The sequence below is a fragment of the Narcine bancroftii genome, chromosome 13 (genome assembly GCF_036971445.1).
Source record: "Narcine bancroftii isolate sNarBan1 chromosome 13, sNarBan1.hap1, whole genome shotgun sequence".
Lineage (NCBI taxonomy): Eukaryota > Metazoa > Chordata > Chondrichthyes > Torpediniformes > Narcinidae > Narcine > Narcine bancroftii.
In genome coordinates, this window is record NC_091481.1 from 1,542,662 (window position 1) to 1,564,585 (window position 21,924).

Sequence of the window (21,924 nt, forward strand, 5' to 3'; positions counted from 1 at the left end):
CCTCTTCAGTCAATGAAGAGCAAACTTACAGCACTCTCTGCCTTTTATTGGTTCCGGTAGTCCTGAGCACTTCCCCGGAGTGGTGGGAATGGCCACCCTCCATCGAGAGCCTGTGTTGTCACATTCCGTGTATTCAAAGTGATAGTCGCTCTGTTTAAGAGAACAGAAATACCTTGTGAACTCCAACATGTGGAAGAAATCCAGTTTATTGTCATCTGATTGGACTAGTACAACCTGACAAAACAGCGTTCTCCGGTCCTCGGTGCAAAACACGCAGACACACAACCAGACATAACACGCATACAGATGAATGATACATACGCAGGACAAGTATTCAGAGATACAAATAAATAAATAAATGCTGTTTCCTGAATATGAGAGTCTCGGAGGGTCAGTGGGAGCAGTTCCTTTGGTCGTTCAACATTCTCACTGCCTGTGGGAAGAAGCTGTTCCTCAGCCTGGCGGGTGCTGGCTCTGATCCTCCCGTATCTCTTCCCCGATGGGAGCAGCTGAAAGATGCTGTGTGCGGGTGGAAGGGGTCCTCAATGATTTTGTGCGCCCCCTTCAGACAACGATCCCGGTAAATCATGGCAATGAGTTGGGGGCGTGGTGGTGGGGAAAGAAACCCCAGTGATCCTCTCTGTCACTCTTATGGTCCTGGAGAGACCTGACCCACTTTCAGCCCAAAGTACAGAGGAAATCCTTGGCCAAATCCAGCCCCGGGCTTGTTAACGTCAGGCCCTGATAATGCTCACACCGCATACAACGCAGACAAGGAAGAGTTAAATGGCATCATCCTTACATGAAACACAGAGCAACATTTCTCATGGGATTTAATCAAAAATAAGAGGCACAGAAGTTTACAGTGCAGGCAATCCCTTCAGCCCATCTCATCCATGATGTTTCTCTGAGCTAGCCCCATTTGTCATCCCTCTAACCCAGGGATGGCCAACCTATAGTGCATGTGCCAAGAGTGGTGCATTGGATGATGAGAAGCGGTGTGTTGCACCCCACTGATAATAGTAATAAAGTAAACATACTCACGCAAAACGTATTAACCAAAAACCAAAAATCTGTAATCTTAGAGCTGGAAATGGGTTTTACTGAGAGTAAATCCAAAACTCAGCAATGATTTTTAGTGAGGCAAGTACTATTTATCTTGCTTTGATATTAAAGCAGTATATCATGTAAAAATGCTAAATAAGTCCGTATTAACATATTTTTATACAAGAATGGAATGGGGGGGAATTTGTCACACTTTCTTGACACAATTTTGACCATATTTCCCCTTGAATTTGTATGTTTAAATCTTTCTCCCATCGCATTTTTGATTTATATAAATCTTTTTATGGATTGTAATTTCTTGTAATTTTATATATATTTTAGTAATAAATTTCTTAACCATAAATGTATCTGTTATTATATCTTCAAATTTACTTCGTTTAGGGAGTCTCAAATCTGTTTAAATACAGATTTCATTTGATAATATGCAAAAATGGTATTGTTCTGTATATTGTATTTATCTTTTATTTGGTGAAAAGTTTTTAAAAATCCTTAAAACAATCTTGTATCCCCTGTAGACCCTTCACTCGACCAATTATAAAAAAAGACATTCAAAAAGTCAAAGGAAGAAGTTGGTTTTGTTTTAACAACATTTTTGGTCATTGATAGTTTTTAATTCCTCTCTTGATATGGATTCCATTCCATAGTTTTAATAAATGTTTTAAAACTAATGTCTCCTTAGTTCCTTTCAACAACTCACTATTCCATTTATACGGAATTTGCTCTGGGATAAATTCACAAATTGATTTCATTTCAATCTAAATCCAAGCTGGTCTTTCACCCCTTTGAGAACAGGAGGACAAAAATCCCAATTGAGCTGCTTTGAAATAATTCTTAAAATTTGGTCATCTTAGTCCTCCCTGATCAAATTTCCACCTTAATTTTTCCAAACCAATTCTTGACATCTTGCCTTTCCAAATAAACTCTCGCATTATTTGATTCAAACTTCGAAAGAATGATTCAGGTACATGAACAGGTAACAATTGAAATAAATACTGTAATGTCAGAAAAAATATTCAATCTAATACAATTCACTCGTCCTATTAATGTTATTGGTAAATCTTTCCATCTTCTCAAATCCTCTTCCAACTTTTTTATTAATGGCAAATAATTTAACTTAAACAGATTATTAATATTTCTATTAATTTTTATTCCCAAATATTTAATTACATAATGTTGCCATTTAAATTTTGTCAATCTTTTAGACTGAGAATAGTCTATATTGAACCATAGGCATCACCTCACCTTTGTCAACATTGACTTTATAACCTGATATTAGTCCATATTGTTTTAATCTCTCATTCAACTTATTTAACGATATTTCTGGTCTTGTTAAATATACTATAACATCGTCTGAAAGTGTTACGAATATAGTTAATACAAGATACCAAATGTTTCACTATAATTTTCTCCATCAATTGTATTATATACTCCATACAAATTAAATGGACTTAACCCTAATTATTCTAATAAGTGTTTTTGATGTACAAAAGAAATAGGGACTTTTTTACATTCAGTGTGGTCTTGTGAAAAAGTGGAAAGGTTTTGGAATGATCTGAGTCTATTATTAGGACAAATTATGAAGATAAAGATACAGAAGGATCCAAGAATTTTTCTACTTGGGGATATATATGAAATTGAAATATAATTGAAACTGGATAAATGCCATGAAAAAAATTTTAAATATAGCAACAGTGATTGCAAAGAAATGTACAGCGATAACATGAAAAGTCGATAATGAAGTTTATGAAGTAGGAGGCAACCGTGAAATGCAAAAATTGTAGACCTTTCGAAAAAATTACATATTGTTAAAGGAATCGAGTTGAAAATTTATATCGTGTTTGGAAGCCACATATGGATTTTATGAATAAGCTTCTGTCCACCTTATGCACCCCTCTCAATTAGAAATTAATAATAATCATTAAAGATCATATATATGATGCTCTTGTGTATGTAGGTGTCTCTTTTCTCTCTTCTTTTTTCTTAGTTTTGGGAGGGAGGGGGGTGAGAGAAAATTTAAAAGTTTTTTTTGTATCACTACATATGATCAAACGATTACTATTGTATTCATCGAACTTTTTGTCTGTATTCATGTAAATGATACTTAAAATTTTCAGAACAAAATTGAATGGGGGCACAGGAGCTCGACGGTGCATCTGAACTCATGAGTGAAAAAGATTGACATATGGAATGTAAAAGGTTGCCCACCCCTGCTCGAAACCTTCCCTACCCACATACCTGTCTAAATGCAACATTACTGTTCTACCTGCTTCTTCCATTTCCTCTCACCAGCCTCTGCATAGAAGATGCCCCTCAGGTGCCCTTTAAATCTTTCCACTCCCCTCCAATTTTAACCCTCTAGTTTTTTATCATCTCTTCCCTGGGAAAGAGGCAATTCCCCTTATCTATGTCCCTCAGTTTAATAAACCTCCATTAACTCCCTCCTCAGAATCCTGCACTCCAGGGAATATAGCCCCTTCCTCTCACTACAAGCTCCCAAATCCAGTAACATTCTCTTGAATCTTTTCTGCTTCCATTCTAGCTCAATGACATCTTTCCAACAGCTGGGTGACCAGAACTGTACTCCAAGTGTGGTCTCACCCATGTCCTGTACTGATGTAGCACTATGTTCCTGCTCCGGTGAAAACATGAAGCTGGAGAAACTCAGCAGGTCAGTGAACTTTATGTAGCAAAGATAAAGATACAGAACCAACATTTCAGCCTTGAGCCCTTCATCAAGGTTTGAGCAAAATGCACCCGGAATTGGGCACATGCCTACATTTTGCTCATACTTTGATGAAGGGCTCCAGGCCGAAACGTTGGTTCTGTATCTTTATCTTTCCTCTTTGGGGTGCACTGTTTGACCTGCTAAGTTTCTCCAACATTGTGTTTTCACTTCATCCACAGCGTCTGCAGACCTTCCATCCCTGCTCCTGTACTCAATGCCCTGACCAAGGAAGGCAAGTGTGCCAAATATCCTAACCACCATCATGTCTACCTGCATTATCTCTTTAATGGAACTCTGTGCCTGTACCTGCTATCATTAAATATTTTCTGCACCCAGGATGTGGCAAATAACAGTCACCTTGATGTGACCTTCAAGACCCCGGCGGGATGACAGAAAACTCTCCGAAACATCCAGAAGGGGAAACATGGCTCCACTCTCACTATTCAAGGTGCAGCCGCTCTTCACCCAATGCAGAAGGAACAAGAGATAAGAGTGCACATGTTCAATCCATATGTGCCAGCCGTGGATGTGCTCTCCTTCCTTGGCTGTTACATCACAGGGACAGGGACCTGCTTGGACGTCAAAGCCACGTTTGGAATCTGGATCAGCAAATGGTAAGTGAAGGTAAAGCTGAGCATCATCCACCGTGCCCCCGCCCGCCCGCCCTTGGTGCTTGCCATTGGAAGGAACGAAGGAACAGTGGGTACTTGGTCAAAGCTGGCCAACCAGGGTGTGCAGGAACTGCAACAAACTGGGACACATGGTGTCCCAATGCAGCACAGTCCATCAGTCATTTGTCACTGAGCTCCTCTGGGTGAAGACAGACCCTGGCTACAGACATCTCAGGAGCGACAGGCTGTTACCAGGAGGAAATGACTCTCTGCTAAATACTACTCCAATCCTTGTTCAGCACAGATTAAATGGTGGTCAAATCTTGGATTCACTGAGACTCAGGATCTGGGCATTGACAGCTGCCCTAATCGAAGCACTCTACACCAGGAGGAAACACTTTGCTTAAAGATTGAACACTGGTTATAGTCTGATCTGAAAGTGCTGCATTCACTCCTGGACAGAAACAGCAAATCAGGAAGTCAAACACCCCAAGGTTCTGTCCGGTGGAGCGAGCATTTTAATCTTATCTCTTTCCTTCAGCTACAGCACAAGGCAGTGGTCCAAGTTAAACATGCAAGCAGTTCATTTGTTTGAACAACAGGCTAGAGTAAAGTTCACTGCCGGTACCTGTAGGAAGCACTTGCGGGAAAAATAGAAACCCTCAATTCATTTTAAATGGGATTTCAACATTCAACGTGTGTTTATTGTCATATACACAAGTACCATGACACATGAACTGACATTCCTACTCGCTGCAGCCACACAGGTTCGCAAGGTACACCAACTAATATAGTAAAAATTTAAATGACCACATCTGTAATTCAAAAAAAAAGGAGACCATACATATCAGAGGGTACAGAAGTAAATATGCGTAGTTTGAGTTTGTGCAAGGATAAGACAGGTTTTGGTGGTCCAGGAGGATCCTATGGTGAGAATTCAGGTAGTACTGCCACAAAGCTGACTGCAGCAGCTTGCTGTTATATACTGACAGTACATGGTTCACACCAACAGACAAGCATCTATCACCCATGAAACCAGAGGGGATTGATTTAAGGGTAGAGGGGAAAAATTTAAAAAGGACTTGAGGGGCACTCTCTTCACAGAGTGGTTGCCAGAGGAATTTATGGTTCAAAGGTCATTTATACAGGTACATGGATAGGAAAGGTTTAAATTGGGCTGAAAGCAGGCCAAATGAAGGGCTTGTTTCCGCTCTGTGGAACATTTGAGTACATGTGGACTCTATGCCTTATAAATTTGTAACTCAGAAAAATCCAAATCACATACCACTGGCTTTCAAATTTAGCTAAATACAGGCAATGGGAAAACATCGAGGTGTTACTGCATTCACACAGAGCAACCAGTGAAGTTCATGAACTTTACTCTCATTGACATGAAACGCCTCACCCAGGAATGCAGATCTCCTTCATGTTTTTTTAATCATTGAGTAAATGTACGTGCTGCACCTCCGTGGTTCCCATCAACCTCAGTGACAGACCCACACTTCACAGACGGAAACAACCTAAAACATTTCAGTCGTTATTAAGTCACAAAGAAAGTGACATTTGTGCAATTTTTCAGTTCTTGCTATTGTTTAATTCCCAGGAAAATAAATCTGGCAGAACATGTTCAACCATATTAGAACATCAACATGGTTGACAGCATTTGCAAGATTCAAAACAGTTCCTATCCCACCATTATCAGACTCCAAAATAGTAAAACTATGCCACCTTTGCTCCATACTATCCGTCCTGAAGCCTCCTTGCCGATGCAATCATAAAGAAGGCCAGGCAGTGGCTATATTTTGCCAGGAGTTTGAAGAGACTTGTCCTGAAACCAAAGACTAACTTGCAAATTTAGTCTTGCACCATGGAGGACATTGTGGCCAGTTTAATCGCTGTCTGGCATGGAGGTGCCAATGCACAGGACAGGAACAAGCCACAGAGGGTTATAAACTCAGCCAGCAATATCACAGCACCAGCCTTCGCACCTACAACATGCAGGTACTCAAGAAAGCAGCCTCTACCATCAAGGACCCTCACCACCCAAGGCCATGCCCTCTTCTCACTGCTACTCTGTTCCATCGAGACAGAGAAGAGGAAAACTAGATAGAATAGAGTCGCAGTGGGGAGGTAGAAGAACCTGATGACTTACACCTAATGGTGCGGAAACAATTTCTTCCCCTCCAACATCAGATTTCTGAATGGTCAATGAACCACAGACACAACCTCATTTTTTTTGCACTAGTTATTAATTTTTCCAAAACTCATAATTTGCAAATTTGTAATTTATAGTAAATTGCACCATGTTCTAAACAACACTACTGCCACATAACAACAAATTTCATGACACATGTTCATGACAATAAACCTGATTCTCTCTCTGAACTTACTGATTGTTCTATGTATGAGATATCTAACTGGTCTGCTTGAAAAACAACCTCTCTCAGTCCATCTTGGTACATGTGACAATGTACACAATGCTTTGTGCCACTGGAACACCACAACACTTTGGGCCAATGAGAACAGTTCCACGTAACCTTCAGTGTTCATTTGACAGACAAACCCAATATGGCATCCTGTGTGGTACAGACACGTGGACTGGAAAACCTGTCCCTGGACTGTTTGATGTTCAAAACCAGAAGGCTCTGGGGTAAAACACCAAAATCTGCAGCGGCTGACACTTCTGTGTTTTACTCTATTGAGTGCTAATGTATCTTTACCTCCTGTGGACACTACGAGACCTGCCGAGTTCCTCCAGCAGCTCTGCGTTTTCACGAGAAACTCTGGAACAATTTCTGGTAGATGGGACAAATACAACAGGGCGTTTGTGTGTCAGTGACGCCAGGGTGGCCCACGAACCTGTTCCCGGGCTTAATGGATCTAAAACCAGACAGTTTATTCCCTCAAATCCCTCAGCAGAATTTACATTAGGTCATCAAAGCAGGGGAGTTTGGTAAAGATTTTTTTATAAGCCTGTGCTGCCGTCGCTGAGACATTAATAGGTTTTATTTTGTTGCATCCAGAGTTTTCATCACAATTCTAAACAAAATTTCAATCAAAACACCGAGTGCAGGGCAGGGACAGTCAGACCAAATTCAGGGGCAAAACAGCTTCAACACATTATCCAATGCTCCTCAAAGCTTTAATCAGACTGAGTGGCAGGAGCTCAATGCTGTCGAACAGATGACAGGCCAGTTGGGTGGAGATCCCTGAGGAACAAACTTTGCAATCCAGGTGATCTGCCTCATCTCACCCCATAACCTCTCACTGCACTGAGCCCTGAGATTCCTGCACCATTCGGGATGGTACTGAGAACCTCCAATCCAAGAGTGGGGAAGACACAGCCTTGCTGAGGGAAGGCCACACCATGATCTACCCATCAGCCACATGCTATCCATCTGTGCAAGGGTCAAGGTACCCCATTTGCTTGTCAGCCACAACGATGAGACACCCTTCAGACAAGAGGTGGAAAATCTCATGGAATGGTGCGAGAGTAACTGCCCGAGTCTTAACGTGGACAAGAAGGAGGAGATGTTCGTGGACTTCAGGAAGACAAGGAATGACCACCCTCCACTACACATCAAGAATAGGAATGGGAATCAGTAATTGGGGTGACAAGGTTGGCGTAGCAGTCAGCGCAATGCTGTTACAGCACTGGTGTTTTGGAACTGGAGTTCGAATCCCATGCTGTCTGTAAGGAGTTTGTACATTCTCCCCATGTCTTATGTAGGTTTCCCCCAGGGACTCCGGTTCCCCCCCTTCAAAACGTACCAGGGGTTGTAGGTCATTTGGGTGTAATTGGGCATCACAGGCTCGTGGGCCAAAAGGGACTGATACCGTGCCGTATTTTTTTAATTAAAAAATTTAAAACTCTGCAGTGGAGAGCACCAAGTTCCTTGCAGTTCTTAACTAGTGGCCTATTGTAGAGACTCAACGTCTCCTCACTTGTCCTAAGAAGACTGGTGGGCAAGGCTACAGCAGCTCTATCAAGAGGATTCTGGCCGGCTGCATCACAGTGTGGTTCAATTTCTGCAGAGAAATGGATCGGAGATCAATCCATAGGACCATAAGAGCGGCAGAGAGGATCACACTGGAGTCTCCCTCCACCAACACCCCCCCCTCCCCACCACTCATCGATGTAATCCATCAGAATCGTTGTCTGAAGAGGGTGTGCAAAATCATTGAGGACCCCTTCCACCCCACACACAGCATCTTCCAGATGCTCCCATTGGGGAAGAGATACAGGAGGATCAGACCAGCACCCCCAGGCTGAGGAACAGCTTCTTCCCACGGGCAGTGAGAATGCTGAACGACCAAAGGAACTACTCACACTGACCATCCTAGACTCTCATAGTCACGAAACAATATTTACTTATTTATTTGTACAGATAAATACGTTTCCTGGATATGTATTGTTTGTCTGTACATACATGATGTCTGGTTGTGTGTCTGCATGTGTTTCACCGAGGACTGGAGAACGCTGTTTTATCAGGTTGTACTTATACAATCAGATGACAATAAACTTGACTAATCCCACATCTGCATTAATTCCAACTCCCTCTATGCCCGCCTTATTCTCATAATTGCCGAGGTGCCTTTAAATGTTGTTCCTCGTCCAACTTTAACCACCTCCTCTGGCCGCTCATTCCAGACGCCAACTGTGTGTGAAATATCTACCTCTCGGACCTCTTTAAACCTCATCCCTCTCACACTCAACCTAAACCCTCTAGTTTTGGACACCCTCACCTGGCTCCCTACCTTACTTATATGGCTGATCTACTCAGAGCCTCAACCCTTCTTAGCTATTTCCTCAATCAAATCTCCACATCTATCCAACGATCTGGCTCGCACTTCCCTCGGGAGCAGAGAATTCCGGAGATTCACTGCCCTCCATGGAGGAGTTCCTATGCATGCTAGTTTTAAATGACTAACCCCTTTATTTTGTGGCAGCATCTCCTTCTTTGTGACTTGTGACTTTGTTCTCTGTGCCCAAGAACATATGATTGCAAGGAGAGGTGACGCCACTGGGCCGAGAAGTCACTGAAGAATGACACAATACCCAACCATTCTGAAACTGTTGCAGGGGAGGGTGTGCCCCTGCCAGAGAAGGTGGGAGGGGTCTACAATCAGGATGCAGGGTAAAACACTGAGGATGAAGATGAGGAGAAATTTCTTCACTCACAAACCTATAGAATTTCCCACTAAAGACAAAGACATTGAATATGTTTAAGGTAGGTCATGCAAAATGCATGTTCTCCTTGTATCTCAGTACATGTGACAATAAATGATTCAATATTTAGTAGGTACGGTACTGGGGATGAGAATAATGAGGTGAATGAGAGAGCAGGATCGTGGAGGAGCAGCCAATATTTGGATTGAATGGTGGGACTGGCATTTAAATTGCAGTTGTTATAACAATGACAAATTTATTGTCATACACACTGTACATGAACATTGGCGGAATGGTGCATCAACAACAACATTGCACTCAATGTCACCAAAAATTAGGAGCTGATTGTTGACTTCAGGAAAGGAAGACCAGAGGTTTACAATCAGTGATCAGTGGGGGAAATCAGAGGTGGAGAGGGTGAGCAGATTTAAGTTCTTGGGAGTCACTATCTCAGAGGTTCTATCCTGGACGGACCCAACACACCAATGGCATCGTGAAGAGAGCACTTCCTCAGGAGTTTGCGGAGGTTTGGTGTGACACCAGAAACCCTGGCAAATTTCTCGAGGTTTGGTGGAAAGTGAGCTTATTGGCTGCCTTGTGTTCTGGAATAGGCATACAAATATCCCTGAGTGTAAAGCCCTCCAAAAGGTAGTGGACACAGCCCAGGACATCACACGCATAACCCTCCCCACTATTGAGAACATCTGCAGGGAACGAGAGAAGCTGCAATTATCAAGGATCCACATCACCCAACACACGCTCTGTTCTCGCTGCTGCCATTAGGAAAGAGGTATCGGTGCAACAAAACTCATACCACCAGGTTCAGGAACAGCTGCTCCCCCTCCACCATGGCCATTTTTATACTGCAAATGAGTGGTGACTCTACTTTGTCCTGGTGAAATTCCTGGGAATTAAGGGCCTCCCAGGCCTTTCACACCGTGGTCCATATTCCCAGGAATTTGCCCTCCCCAGGAGGGTTCCCAGGAAAATTTCCCAGGAACGTTCATTTTATAATGCGACGTGAAAAGGCCCTAATGACAAACTCAATCAGAGACTGATTTAAGGGCTCTTACTTTTATTGATTTTCTTTCCATTCTCTCTGCATTTACACAGTTTGTTTACATTCATTATCCGTTTCCAGTTCTTTGTTTGTTCATGCTGCGTACAGTTTATTTTTGCACTACCAATTAGTGGTAATTCTGCCTTGCCCGCAGGGTCGTATGTGATGTCATGTATGTATTCTGACAATAAATCTGAATCTGAACACATGCACTGCAATTCTTGCTGTGGCAGAACAGATACTTTGCAAAAAAAAACTACAATAGCATACTTAATTGAATGAAAAAAGAGACAAAGAATTACAGAAGATAGTTACTCAAAGATTCCAGTTATCCTCGTGCAAAGAAAATGAGTGCAAGAGAATTACTACAAACTAGGCGACTGCATCAGAGCTAAAATTCAAGCAGACACAGTGATCACAGCTAGACCCACATGACCCCTGTTTAAGGTGAGCGATTTTAGCCAATTATCACCTTCAATCAAAGTTATTAACACAGACAATCAGTGTGGTGTCTCACAGCTGCTGGCACAAAAGATGAAAACAAAAATGGAAATGGAAACACTCCTTAACTGAACGAAAAATAATCCTCAGGCCCTCAGTCAGCTGGTTGGCTCTGCTTACATGTCTGAGAAGCCGCAAGCTGCAGACAGCAATGAGGAGAGCCAGAAATATTGGACATCGTTAGGCTTATGGAAGTGCAAAACGTAAAGCAAGAAAGAGACCAGCTTATGATATCAAAAACATGCAAGTTGACAGAATATTTTGATGTTCATGGAGATGGTGCTATAACAGCTGAGGCTGGAAATATAGGAACAACTAGGACCAGGGCAGCAGAAGGCAGACAGCAGCAGCTAGCCCCCACTGACTACAAAAGAAGAACAAGTTCTTGAATGATATTGGTGAATGGCTAATCAATCTAGATGACCGAGATTGTGAATATTGGATAGCCAAGGGAAATGATGAGTGTCAACATGTTAATAGTGAATCCTCTTCATCCATGCAATTGTATGACAACGAAAAGAAACCTCGGCACTATCAGAAGTTTCATTTCACACGTTTGTCAACCTACAAACAAGAAACATGCAAGAAATTGGTTATGCTATTCAGAGAGCAAAGGAAGCCTATTCTGTTTCCCATGCAAGGTTATGACTTCAGGATGTTCATCCAAGTTTACTGAAGAGGGGTTGAATGACTGGAAAGATGCAAGCCATCTATTACGTCGACATGAAGAAAGTTCCTCACATCGACAAGCTTTAATTTCCCGTTGTGAAAAGAACGTCAGGTACCAGGTGGTCAGCTCGTTCAGATGCAACAAAGCACTTGGACACAGCTTTTCTGCAATTAAAACAAGTCTTTCAAAGAATTTTCAAAAAAACAATGGTCAGAAAGAAGGCAGAATGTCAACAACAGCCTTGTGGACTACTTTCAATCATGGTGATATTGGAAATGTGGCTGAAGATGATTAAACTCGCACTAAACTCACACCATTCTGTGAAAAGGGATGGAATGCAAAGAATGTAAATGAGAGCTTGAAAACGGACAATACTAGCTAGTAGGCCTCTTCTTATCAGGAGCCCCAAGGATGCAAGGATCTGGTTCAGGCTGGTACAGTGACCTAAGGTAGTCCATAGCTAGTACTGCGCTTGCTTAATAGAGACATGAATATTAACCCCCTAAGGAGGGAATGAACTAATTAACATAACATGCGATGTATGAAGAGGGAGGAACTGAGTGATTCCTGTATTGATGGAAGGGAAAAGGAGAATGTTGTAATGTATTGGGATTCTGATTGGAAGAAGGTAAATGAATGTGGGGTGATATTGAGCCCGGGACTGTACAAAAGAGTAATGATTCTGAACCTCCGGTGTGTTTCCAGATCAGGGACACCCGACACTGCAGACTCGAAATAAAGTTGAACCTGTTCTCCAAGACTTTGTAGGGAAAGGGGTGTGAGATAGGTGACAACTTATCTCCCAGAAAGGTGATTTTCTTCACACCAAACTGACATTTTGCTCTGTTTACCTCTGGGTGCGTTGTGTAGCACTTTGATGAGCCTCTCATTGTATTGCCCCTATGTGGATCTCCATAGGTTCATGGCATCCATGTACACACATACCCCATTTATTCCTTCTATGATGTGCTCCATTATCCTGTGGAACACTTCATGAGCTGAGGTAATTCCAAAAGGCATCCTCAGACAGGAATATTGGCCAAACGGTGTATGAAATGTACAGTATTCTGTGCTATCATTATGCAGTTTATTTGTCAGAAGCCCTGGGATGCATCCAATTTGGTGAAAAACTTTGCAGCGGCCATTTCACTTGTAATTTCAATTGGAATCTGATAATGTTCCTTCTTTGTATTGGTGTTCAAGTCTTTGGGGTCCACGAACACACGCAAGTCCCTGTTCTTCCTTTTGACACACCATTGAATTCACCCATTCTGTGGGCTCCTCCACTTTCTTTATGACCCCTAGTGCCGTCATTCAGTCGAGTTCCTTCTTGAGCTTTTCTTTTAGTGGCACTAGAACCCGCCTCAGGGCATGCACTACTGGCCATGTGTCCTTTTAACTGTATCTTACAGGTGAATGGTAGAATTCTAAACTCCTTGAAATATTTGGAAATTGATCCAGTATCTCATCTCAGATTCAGGTTTATTGTCAGAGTATATACAATGACATCACATACAACTCGGAGATTCTTTTTCCCACGGGCCAGTCAGAATTACCACTAATTGTTAGTGCAAAAAATAAACTGTACACTGTTCCGTGCATTGGCACTGTTAATGTGATAAACCCACTTGACTAGTTTTCACATGCTTTTCACCAACCAGTGAGTCATGTCCATCTGGGACTACTACAAACATGAGGTGGTGCACTTCACCTTTAACCTTCACCTTGAGTCTACATGTGCCTTTCATGTCAATGTGCTTTCCATTGTAGGCCTTGAGCTGAACAGAATGTGGTTGGATGTGTGGCTTTATCTTCATTGCCCTGATGTCGCGCTCACAGATAAAACTGGCCTCTGTCCCTGTGTCCAGCTTGAAAGGAATATTTGCTCCATTGCACCATCCACTGTCATGCTCAACCCTGTTCACACTTGGCTGTTCAGTGTCTGTTTTTTTTTTAAACCTTCCTGAGCTACCATGCCCATGAAGAATGTATCACTGAGGGCAGATTCTTTGATCGTGTGCACACTTTCACTTCTGTTTTGCTTCCCTTTGGAAAAACACTGCTTTGCGTGGTGATTCTGCCCTTTGCACTTCTTATGGACTTTTCCATAGGCTGGGCATTGTTTTGGTGCATGTTGAGGGCCACATCGTTCACAGTCTTTCCTTCTTTTTGTTGTTTACTATGGATCGCTTTCTGTTTATGTGTTTGCCCAAACACTGTGGTTATGGCTGTGCCTTCATTTTCACCAACCCTTGCGCTCTCACCGAACTTCTTCGCGTACCCCAGAGCTAATTCACTGGTGTGGCATATCTTCACGGCTCCGTCTAAGGTAAGCTCTGTCTCTCGTAGTCACCTCTCTCTCATTTTCTTGTCAATAATTCTAAACACAACTTGATCACGGATCATTGAATCTTGCAGCGATCCAAAATTGCATGTTCTTGCTTTCAATTTCAAGTCTGTTAAAAAAGCATCAAAGCTCTCTGCCTCCAGCTACATGCATGAGTGGAACATATAACTCTTGAACCTTTCATTTTGCTTTAGTGAGCAGTGTTCATCAAACATCTCAATAACCTTGTCGAACTTGCTGCTCGGCAAAAACAAACATGTTGAGAACATCTAGTGCTCGAGGTCCAACCACGGTGGGAGTACAATCTTCCATGCATTTGGATTGCTTGCAGAAACAGCATGAATCATTATTTGAACAACTGTCATTCATGGTCGACATTCCCAGTCCAATTCACAGCATCACATGGCTTCACACTTTCCATGTCTCCTGCTGATACCCACTCATGATAAAGAAACTTGGGTTCTTTTGTATTACTTATATTTTATTATCAACTCATGACCTCATGGGACATCCATCTTGTCCATCTAGGTAGGACATTGTGTCTCTGGTGCCCTCTCGTGGTCAGGAAGATCACAAACTCCAAATCACCACAGTAGTGTTCACCAAAATGTCTGTCAGCTTCTGGATTTATATGTTCAATTTTTCACCTGCAACTCCTTAAAGTTCACCCCTGATGTCACTTCACCACAAATTAGCCTTGCTTGCACTGAGCAGTATGGCATGTAAATGATCTATTGAAATGAATTTCCAGCACTTGCATTACAGCAGGGAGAATGTGCTTCCACCCCAAGCAGAGATCCATCTTTGGCTGTTTCATTGGCAAATTGACGGGGTCATGTTGTGATGCTTGACCAATCCTTTACGGGGTTACATTGTTATGCTTGACCAATCCTTGACGGGGTCATGTTGTGAGGCTTGACCAATCCAATTCACACTCTGTACTTTCCCAGTCAGACAGGTTTCTGGAGAGCATGCTCAAACACGGTCAGTGTGTGAAAGCTCTCTAGAATCTCCAAGTGACGAATAAATAGATCCAATGTCAATCAGGAAAAAACATGGAACTCAGCAGGTCAAACTGTGTACTTTATAATCACAAAGACATCTGATGTTTCGGGCTTGATCCCTTCATCAAGGTATGAGCAAAATGTACCCAAAACGTTAATTCTGGATCTTTCTCATAAAGTACCTTGTTTAACTGGCTGAATTTCTCCAGCGTCGTGTTTTTATCTCAAAGCCAGGTAGCGAGAGTAATCCAAAAACAGCAAGTACTCAGAAGGCCTGGCAACATTCCGGTGAAGTGAAATGCAGACTTCACACAAAAGATTGATGACCTTGCTTCAGAACCAGGAGAGGGTAAAGGTCAATGGGCTCCTCTGTGTTTGGTCTTTTCAAAAGGGCCAGAGAGTTCCAGGGACTCTTGCTCCATCTTCCTGAAGCAAAGACCAATCTGTCTGAATCATACAGAAGTGAGCCTGTTCTTTTTATAGACCTTGCAGTGAGGATGTAAATAACCAGAAAGATTTCCATTGATTTCACTGTTCAGCGACTTTAATCATTTCCAAAGCATGCAGTTTTACTTTAACTCAATAATATAAAGGTTGCCGTTATCATTTTGTTAGTGAAGTAAATAAAGGATTGTCTGCACAGCTACAAAGTCAAAGAGCATTTTGTTATTAGGCTTTCAATTTAATTTGTAATTGTAATCTCTCTGCGTCAGCCCGAATCCCAACACCCCACCACGAAGATCATTTTACATCTTGTTTGTCAGTCTCACTGCACCCCTGCTGTTACATCAGACCAATGCAACATCCCAGAGGAATGGTGACTGAGCTGGTAGAGAGGAAAACAACACAAGGCAGCAAAGCATACACACACAACTCGCCCTCAGATCTTCGCAGGTTATCTATCCGGTGCAGCTCTCCCAACTTTAGGAGATAGACTTTTATAAACCATAGCACAGCCCAAGGGCAACACTGATAGAAATTGGCTGGAGAAGGTCACACAGCACGTAAAGGAAGCAAAAGGCAATCGACGCTTCAGGCCTGAGCCCTGACAATTCCTGACGATGAGCTAGAACCCAAAATGTCAACTGCCTTGCACTTCCGACGGACACTGCTTGACCTGCTGTGTTTCCCCAGCACTGTCTGTGTAACTGCATGGGACCCCAGCCTCTGCAAATGTTCTTGTTCACCAGTGAGACACACTATCAATGACTCCAAAAGCTGAGTGAGGAACGATAGGCTTTCATACACATCAGATTTCGGCTGGCCCGACTCCCTGTGCTCGAATGGATGGGAGGTCGACCTTTATGGCCAAGTCACAGGTGAAGGGGTTGCAGGGGATCGAGTCATCAGTGGGCGGGCCAGCCACTTATACATAGAACAGTACATACCACAACCAGCAATATCTATCTATGTACTTTGTGTCTTTTTTAATTCTGTAAATGATTGGAGTTGGGGTTTTTTTTGAAAAGTACTTGTTCAGCTGCAGCAAGAATTTCTGTGCCTTTGCACACTGTACAACAGGCATGGTAGTAAACTCATTATCACTTGGGGCAGCACGATTTCCGTAGCGGTTAGACAGCGATCGGGACCAGGGTTCAAATTCACCTCAGTCTGTAAGGAGTTTGTCCGTTCTCCCCGTGTCTGCGAGGGATTTCCCCAGGGACTTCAGTTTCCTCCCACCCTTCAAAACGTTCTTCAAATTCTGGTCACTCATTGATAGTTTTGTAAAATTCTAAACACATCAACCAAAGAAGCATCACCAGGAGAAGCATGAAGCATTATGAATGAAAGAGGGTGCACAATGAGGCCACCACTGATTCAAGGCTTTGTCCCATTAAAATTCCAATGACTAACAGAATGAAATTCCATTGAACATTGCTTTCTATTTTAATCTTCTGCATTAACAAAAAGAATGCTCAAAACTGGCTTCAACAAAGAGGTAACCCATGCGCGCATTGTCCTGAGGTAAACGGGAAAGTCTGTAGATGCTGGGGTCTACAGCAGTACACAAATGTGCTGAAAAAATCTCAGCAGGACACGCAGCATCCATAGTAACCAACAGGCCTGAAATGTTGGTTAGCAAAAAGCAGGCGGGCGTATGAATAAAGTGGTTGGGGGAAGGAGAAGGGTCAGGCATCTGCCTGTTTGCCCACACGTTGACGAAGATCTCAGGTCCAAAACGTTGGTCACCCTTTACTTCCTATGGATACTGCGTGACCTGTTGAGTTTCTCCAGCATGTTTGTGTGTTGCACTCAACTCCAGCGTCTGCAGACTTTCCTGTTTACCGCCACTGGAGAAACATGCTAAATGAGAATTGCAAGCTTGTCCACCATTACTGTGCCAGAGTAACAACAGTCTACAACAATTTCTCGTCCTGTGGGGAATCGGACTATTTTTGGTCAGAGGGTTTGTTATAGATAAGTAAATAGATGGTGAGAGTTTATTGTCATTTATATGTACAGATGTTCCTACTTGCTCATGAGATACACCAACTGCAATGGTGCACGTTAAATTACCACAATATCCCAAGACAGAAAAAGATATATTAAATATAAAATAATGGGCTGCAAGGTTGGCGTAGTAGTTAATGCAAGGCCTTTACAGCGCCAGTGATCGGGACTGGGGTTCAAATCCTGTAATGTCTGTAAGGAGTTTGTTCATTCTCCTCGAGTCTGCATGGGTTTTCCCCAGGGGCTCCAGTTTCTTCCCACCATTCAAAATGTAGGTCAATTGGGTGCAAATTGGGGGCAAGAACTCGTGGGCCGAAATGACCTGTTACTGAACTGTATGTCTAAACTTAAATTTAAATTTAAAAAGAATAGATAAATATTCACAGTTGGTGACTTTTCAACAGGAAAGACAGACCTTTTGGTGATCCCAAGGTAGTTTATGGTTAGAGTCAGGGTAAGACAGAGAGGTTCAAGAGCCTGATAGTTGTCAGTTTTTGTTTTTGAACCTAGAGGTTGTGAACCTTCTGCCTGAAGGGAGCAGTGAGAAGAGGTTGTGTCCGGGCAACAAAAATAAAATCAGAATACTTTTTTTAAATTATCTCGGTGATCTGGGAAGGTACTCAAACCTGCAAGGTGGTCCGATTGTTTGTTATGGGTGGTCCGTGGCAGGTAAAGGGACACTTCAATTGGTTGAGTACCTCTGATCTAAATATCTGGAGTTGATGGCAGAATTATCACACCCCGCAGGTTCACCTGTCACCACCAAAGTGCACACAATGCACTCGTTCATTTGACGCGGTTTGAATTTTCTTTTACCGATTTCCAGATTGAAGGGTACCCATTTACAATGGAGATACGGAGGAATTTCTTAAGCCAGAGTGGTGAACTTCTGGAATTTGCTGTCACAGGCAGCTGTGGCCCCCAGGTCATTGGGTGAACTTAAGGCAGAGATTGATAGGTATCTGAATAATCAGGTTATCAAAGGTTATGGGGAGAAGGCTGGGGAGGGGGCATAGTGGGTGAATGGATCAGCTCATGATGGAATGCTAAAGTGAACTCGATGGGCTGAATGGCCTACTTCTGCTCATATATTCCAAGCAAGAGAAAACATTAAAGGTCTTATAGAAGAGGTTTGTATAGGGTTACAGGTTAATTTGGGTGGCACGGGTTTAAATGGTCAGATTTAGCTTCTACCATGCTGTACATAATTTTTATCCCAGGTTGGTTTTTTTTAAATGTTCAAAACTTAGTTTTCAAATTTCATTTGCACAAATGTAACATTATTAAATCGTGCACATCATCTCTTGAAATGAAATGTTAAATAACATTCAAAGTTAGTGTAGCTGAGCTCCTATGGTCATGACTGGTTTTAGTAGCGAGGAAGGTCAACTTTATGCACAGTTTCCATAAGGAGGCACATTAATACGATCCCAAGATTCAGCAAACTGGATGGGGATTTGATTCCATGCATCCAAACAAACTCCAAAGTGGTGCCCAATGCCATGAGCACACACATTTTATACAAAAGCTGCAGATTATGGCAGTTTCGAGACTCTGACGCCCAACAACAAGGGAAGCGCCCTGTTGTCTAAGCCAGCCATTCCCAACGGGGACTCTACGGTGACACCCCCCCCCTCCTCCCCCCAACTGGGGGCCACAACACATTTAATTAAAAGCATTGTTTTCTTTTCACCACATCTAACATGAATATTTTTTATGTAGTCGGTAGGAGAGAAGTGCAGAAGAAACCAAAACTTGACTGCTTCAAAGGGAAGGGGGGGGCCTAAACTTTGAACAGAGTCCCGTGCTCAGGGGTGGGGGGGGGGGGGGGGAAATATCCAAAAAAGGTTGAGAATGGCTGATCTAGGGAATGCATAATAGCACCTCTCCTGTTAAGTCATCAGACAAGTCTGCCAGAGACCCTCCAAAGTTGGTGGTGATTTAACCATTAGTATTGACTTAGAAAGGGATTGTGTCCATATTCAACAATCTCCCCCAGGAAAAAGCAACCACCTTTTCCGTCGCCTGTGTTTCAATGCAGGTGACCATTGACCAGTAAGGTGAGATTATTGAAGATGTCATCACGTTGGATTGCAACCAACTGCAAATGGTATCAGACCCATGTCATCTACTGCATCTGGTGCTCCCGCTGTGGATTCTTCTACATCGGAGACTGGACACAGACTGGGAGATCGCTTTGTTGAGCTCCTCGGCTCTGTCCACCACAGTAGTGAGGATCTCCCAGTGGCCACCCATTTCAATTCTCCATCCCATTCCCTTGCCGACATAACTATCCATGGTTTAATGCACTGTCAGACTGAGACCACCTCCAAATTGGAGGAACACTTCATATTCCATCTGGGCACCTTCTTTCCGAACGGCATCAACATCGATGTCTCCAGTTTTCATTAAACTCCACCCCTCACCCCCCCACCCATCAATCAATCCCCATGCTTCCTTTCCTCTGGTACTGCCTCGCTCCCCTTTATCTCCTTTCGCAGAGCCAAAACAACACCCCTCCACCTATCAATTCTCACCTTTCCTCTCTCCATATCTAATAAACATTTTCTGGCTGTTCATCTGTGCTCCTCCCATCCCATCCTTCCCTTCTCCCCAGCCTTTTAATACAAGCATCAGCCTACTTTTGACTCAGAAACCTTGAAGGGCTCAGGCTCAAAATGTTGTTATATCTTTAACTCCTGTGGATATTGCAAGACCGGCTGAGTTCCTCCACCATCTCTGTGTTTTGACTACAACAGTGTATGAAGACTTCCGTGTATCACCGCAGAATCTGACTCATTCCCAGCTGAATGACCAGAGCGGGTTCACCCATAATTTTCAAGTAGCAAACAAGTCCAAAACTTTAATGAGAGCCACACAATCTGCAGATGCTGGAATTTGGAGCAAAACAAAATCCAATGGTGGAATTTAGCAGCTCGAGAGGCAGCAGCAGGAGAAAAGGCATTGGCTGACATTTACTTTCCGGAACTTGAACTACTCTCCCCAATGTAATTCCTTCAACTTCCAATAAACTAATTTGTGCCCAACATTTAAAAGGCTGTCTCATGAATAAAACAGCGTTGAAAGATTGATCTCTCATAGAGCCAAGTATCCCCATACATTTTATGGAATTGACTCACTTCTGCCTCCGAGATAAAATCAAGACCCACTCTTGAATGATCTGGACAAACCTTCCATTGTGTGGGAGTAATGCACGACGTGCATCCAGTGGCCCCACGGGTGTGAGCAAGAATTTAAACCTGACATAGTGTTCACTTGTGAACACCAACGTGCCCTTAACATACGACATATCAAAAAAAAGGAATTTAGTAACCTTGAGTCAAGACATTCTGACTCTTGTACACCATTATTGCTAAAAGAAAACAAGTGGATGCAAGATTAAGAAGACAAATGATATCTGAGCCTTCAATGCAAAACATTTTGAATAAAGAGACTCCGAAGGCCAGACAGTGAAACAACGTCTCCTCCTCACTGATGATCAACACAGGCACACCTCGAGGATGTGCGTTTAGCCCACTGCTCTACATCCATGACTGTGTGGTCAGGCACAATTCAAATGCCGTCTACAAATGGTTGTTGATAGAATCACAAATGGTAATGAGGAAGTGTACAGGAGGGAGATACATCAGCTCATTGAGTGATGTCACAACCACCCTGACTCAACATTAGCAAAACCAAGGAAGCGATTGTGGACTTCAAGAGGGGGAAACCAGGAGAACACAAGCCAGTCCTCATCGAAGGGTCAGCAAATTCCAAGGTGTCAACGGCTCTGAAGATCTATCTTGGGGCCTTCATGTCAATGCAACCACAAAGAAGGCTTGCCAGAGGCGAGACTTTGAGGAGTTTGAGGAGATTTGGTACGACACCAAAGGGTCTTGCAAATTTGTACAGTTGTACAGCAGAGAGCATTCTGACTGGTGGCATCACTGTCTGGTATGGAGGAGCCAGGACAGGAAAAGACTACAGAGTTGTGAACTCATCCTGAGCCATCATGGGCACCAGTCTTCACTTCATCGAGGACATCTACAAAAGCTGCCTCTATCCTCAAGGACCCTCACCACCCAGGCCATGCCCTCTTCACACTGCTACCATCGAGAAGGAGGTACAGGAGCCCGAAGGTGAGCACTCAGCGGCACAAGGACAGCATCTTCCCCTCCGCCATCAGATTTCTGAACAGACAATGAACCACAGACACGAGCTCACTTTCTCTTACTTTTGCACTAATCTATTTACTTTTTTAAGATGTGATTTGTCGCAATTTTGCCCCTGTGACGCTGCTGCAAAACAATGAATTTTGTG

The 21,924-nt window shown here is 43.0% G+C and overlaps 1 protein-coding gene across 1 annotated transcript in view; it reads right to left on the minus strand.

Moving 5' to 3' along the window:
* The window catches only part of elapor2b (endosome-lysosome associated apoptosis and autophagy regulator family member 2b), a 65,240-nt gene that overhangs the window by 41,659 nt on the left and 1,657 nt on the right, over positions 1–21,924 (minus strand). The window contains exon 2 of the mRNA XM_069909071.1: positions 30–150. Within this exon, the coding sequence (XP_069765172.1) occupies positions 30–150 (121 nt within the window). The remainder of the gene's footprint in view (positions 1–29; positions 151–21,924) is intronic.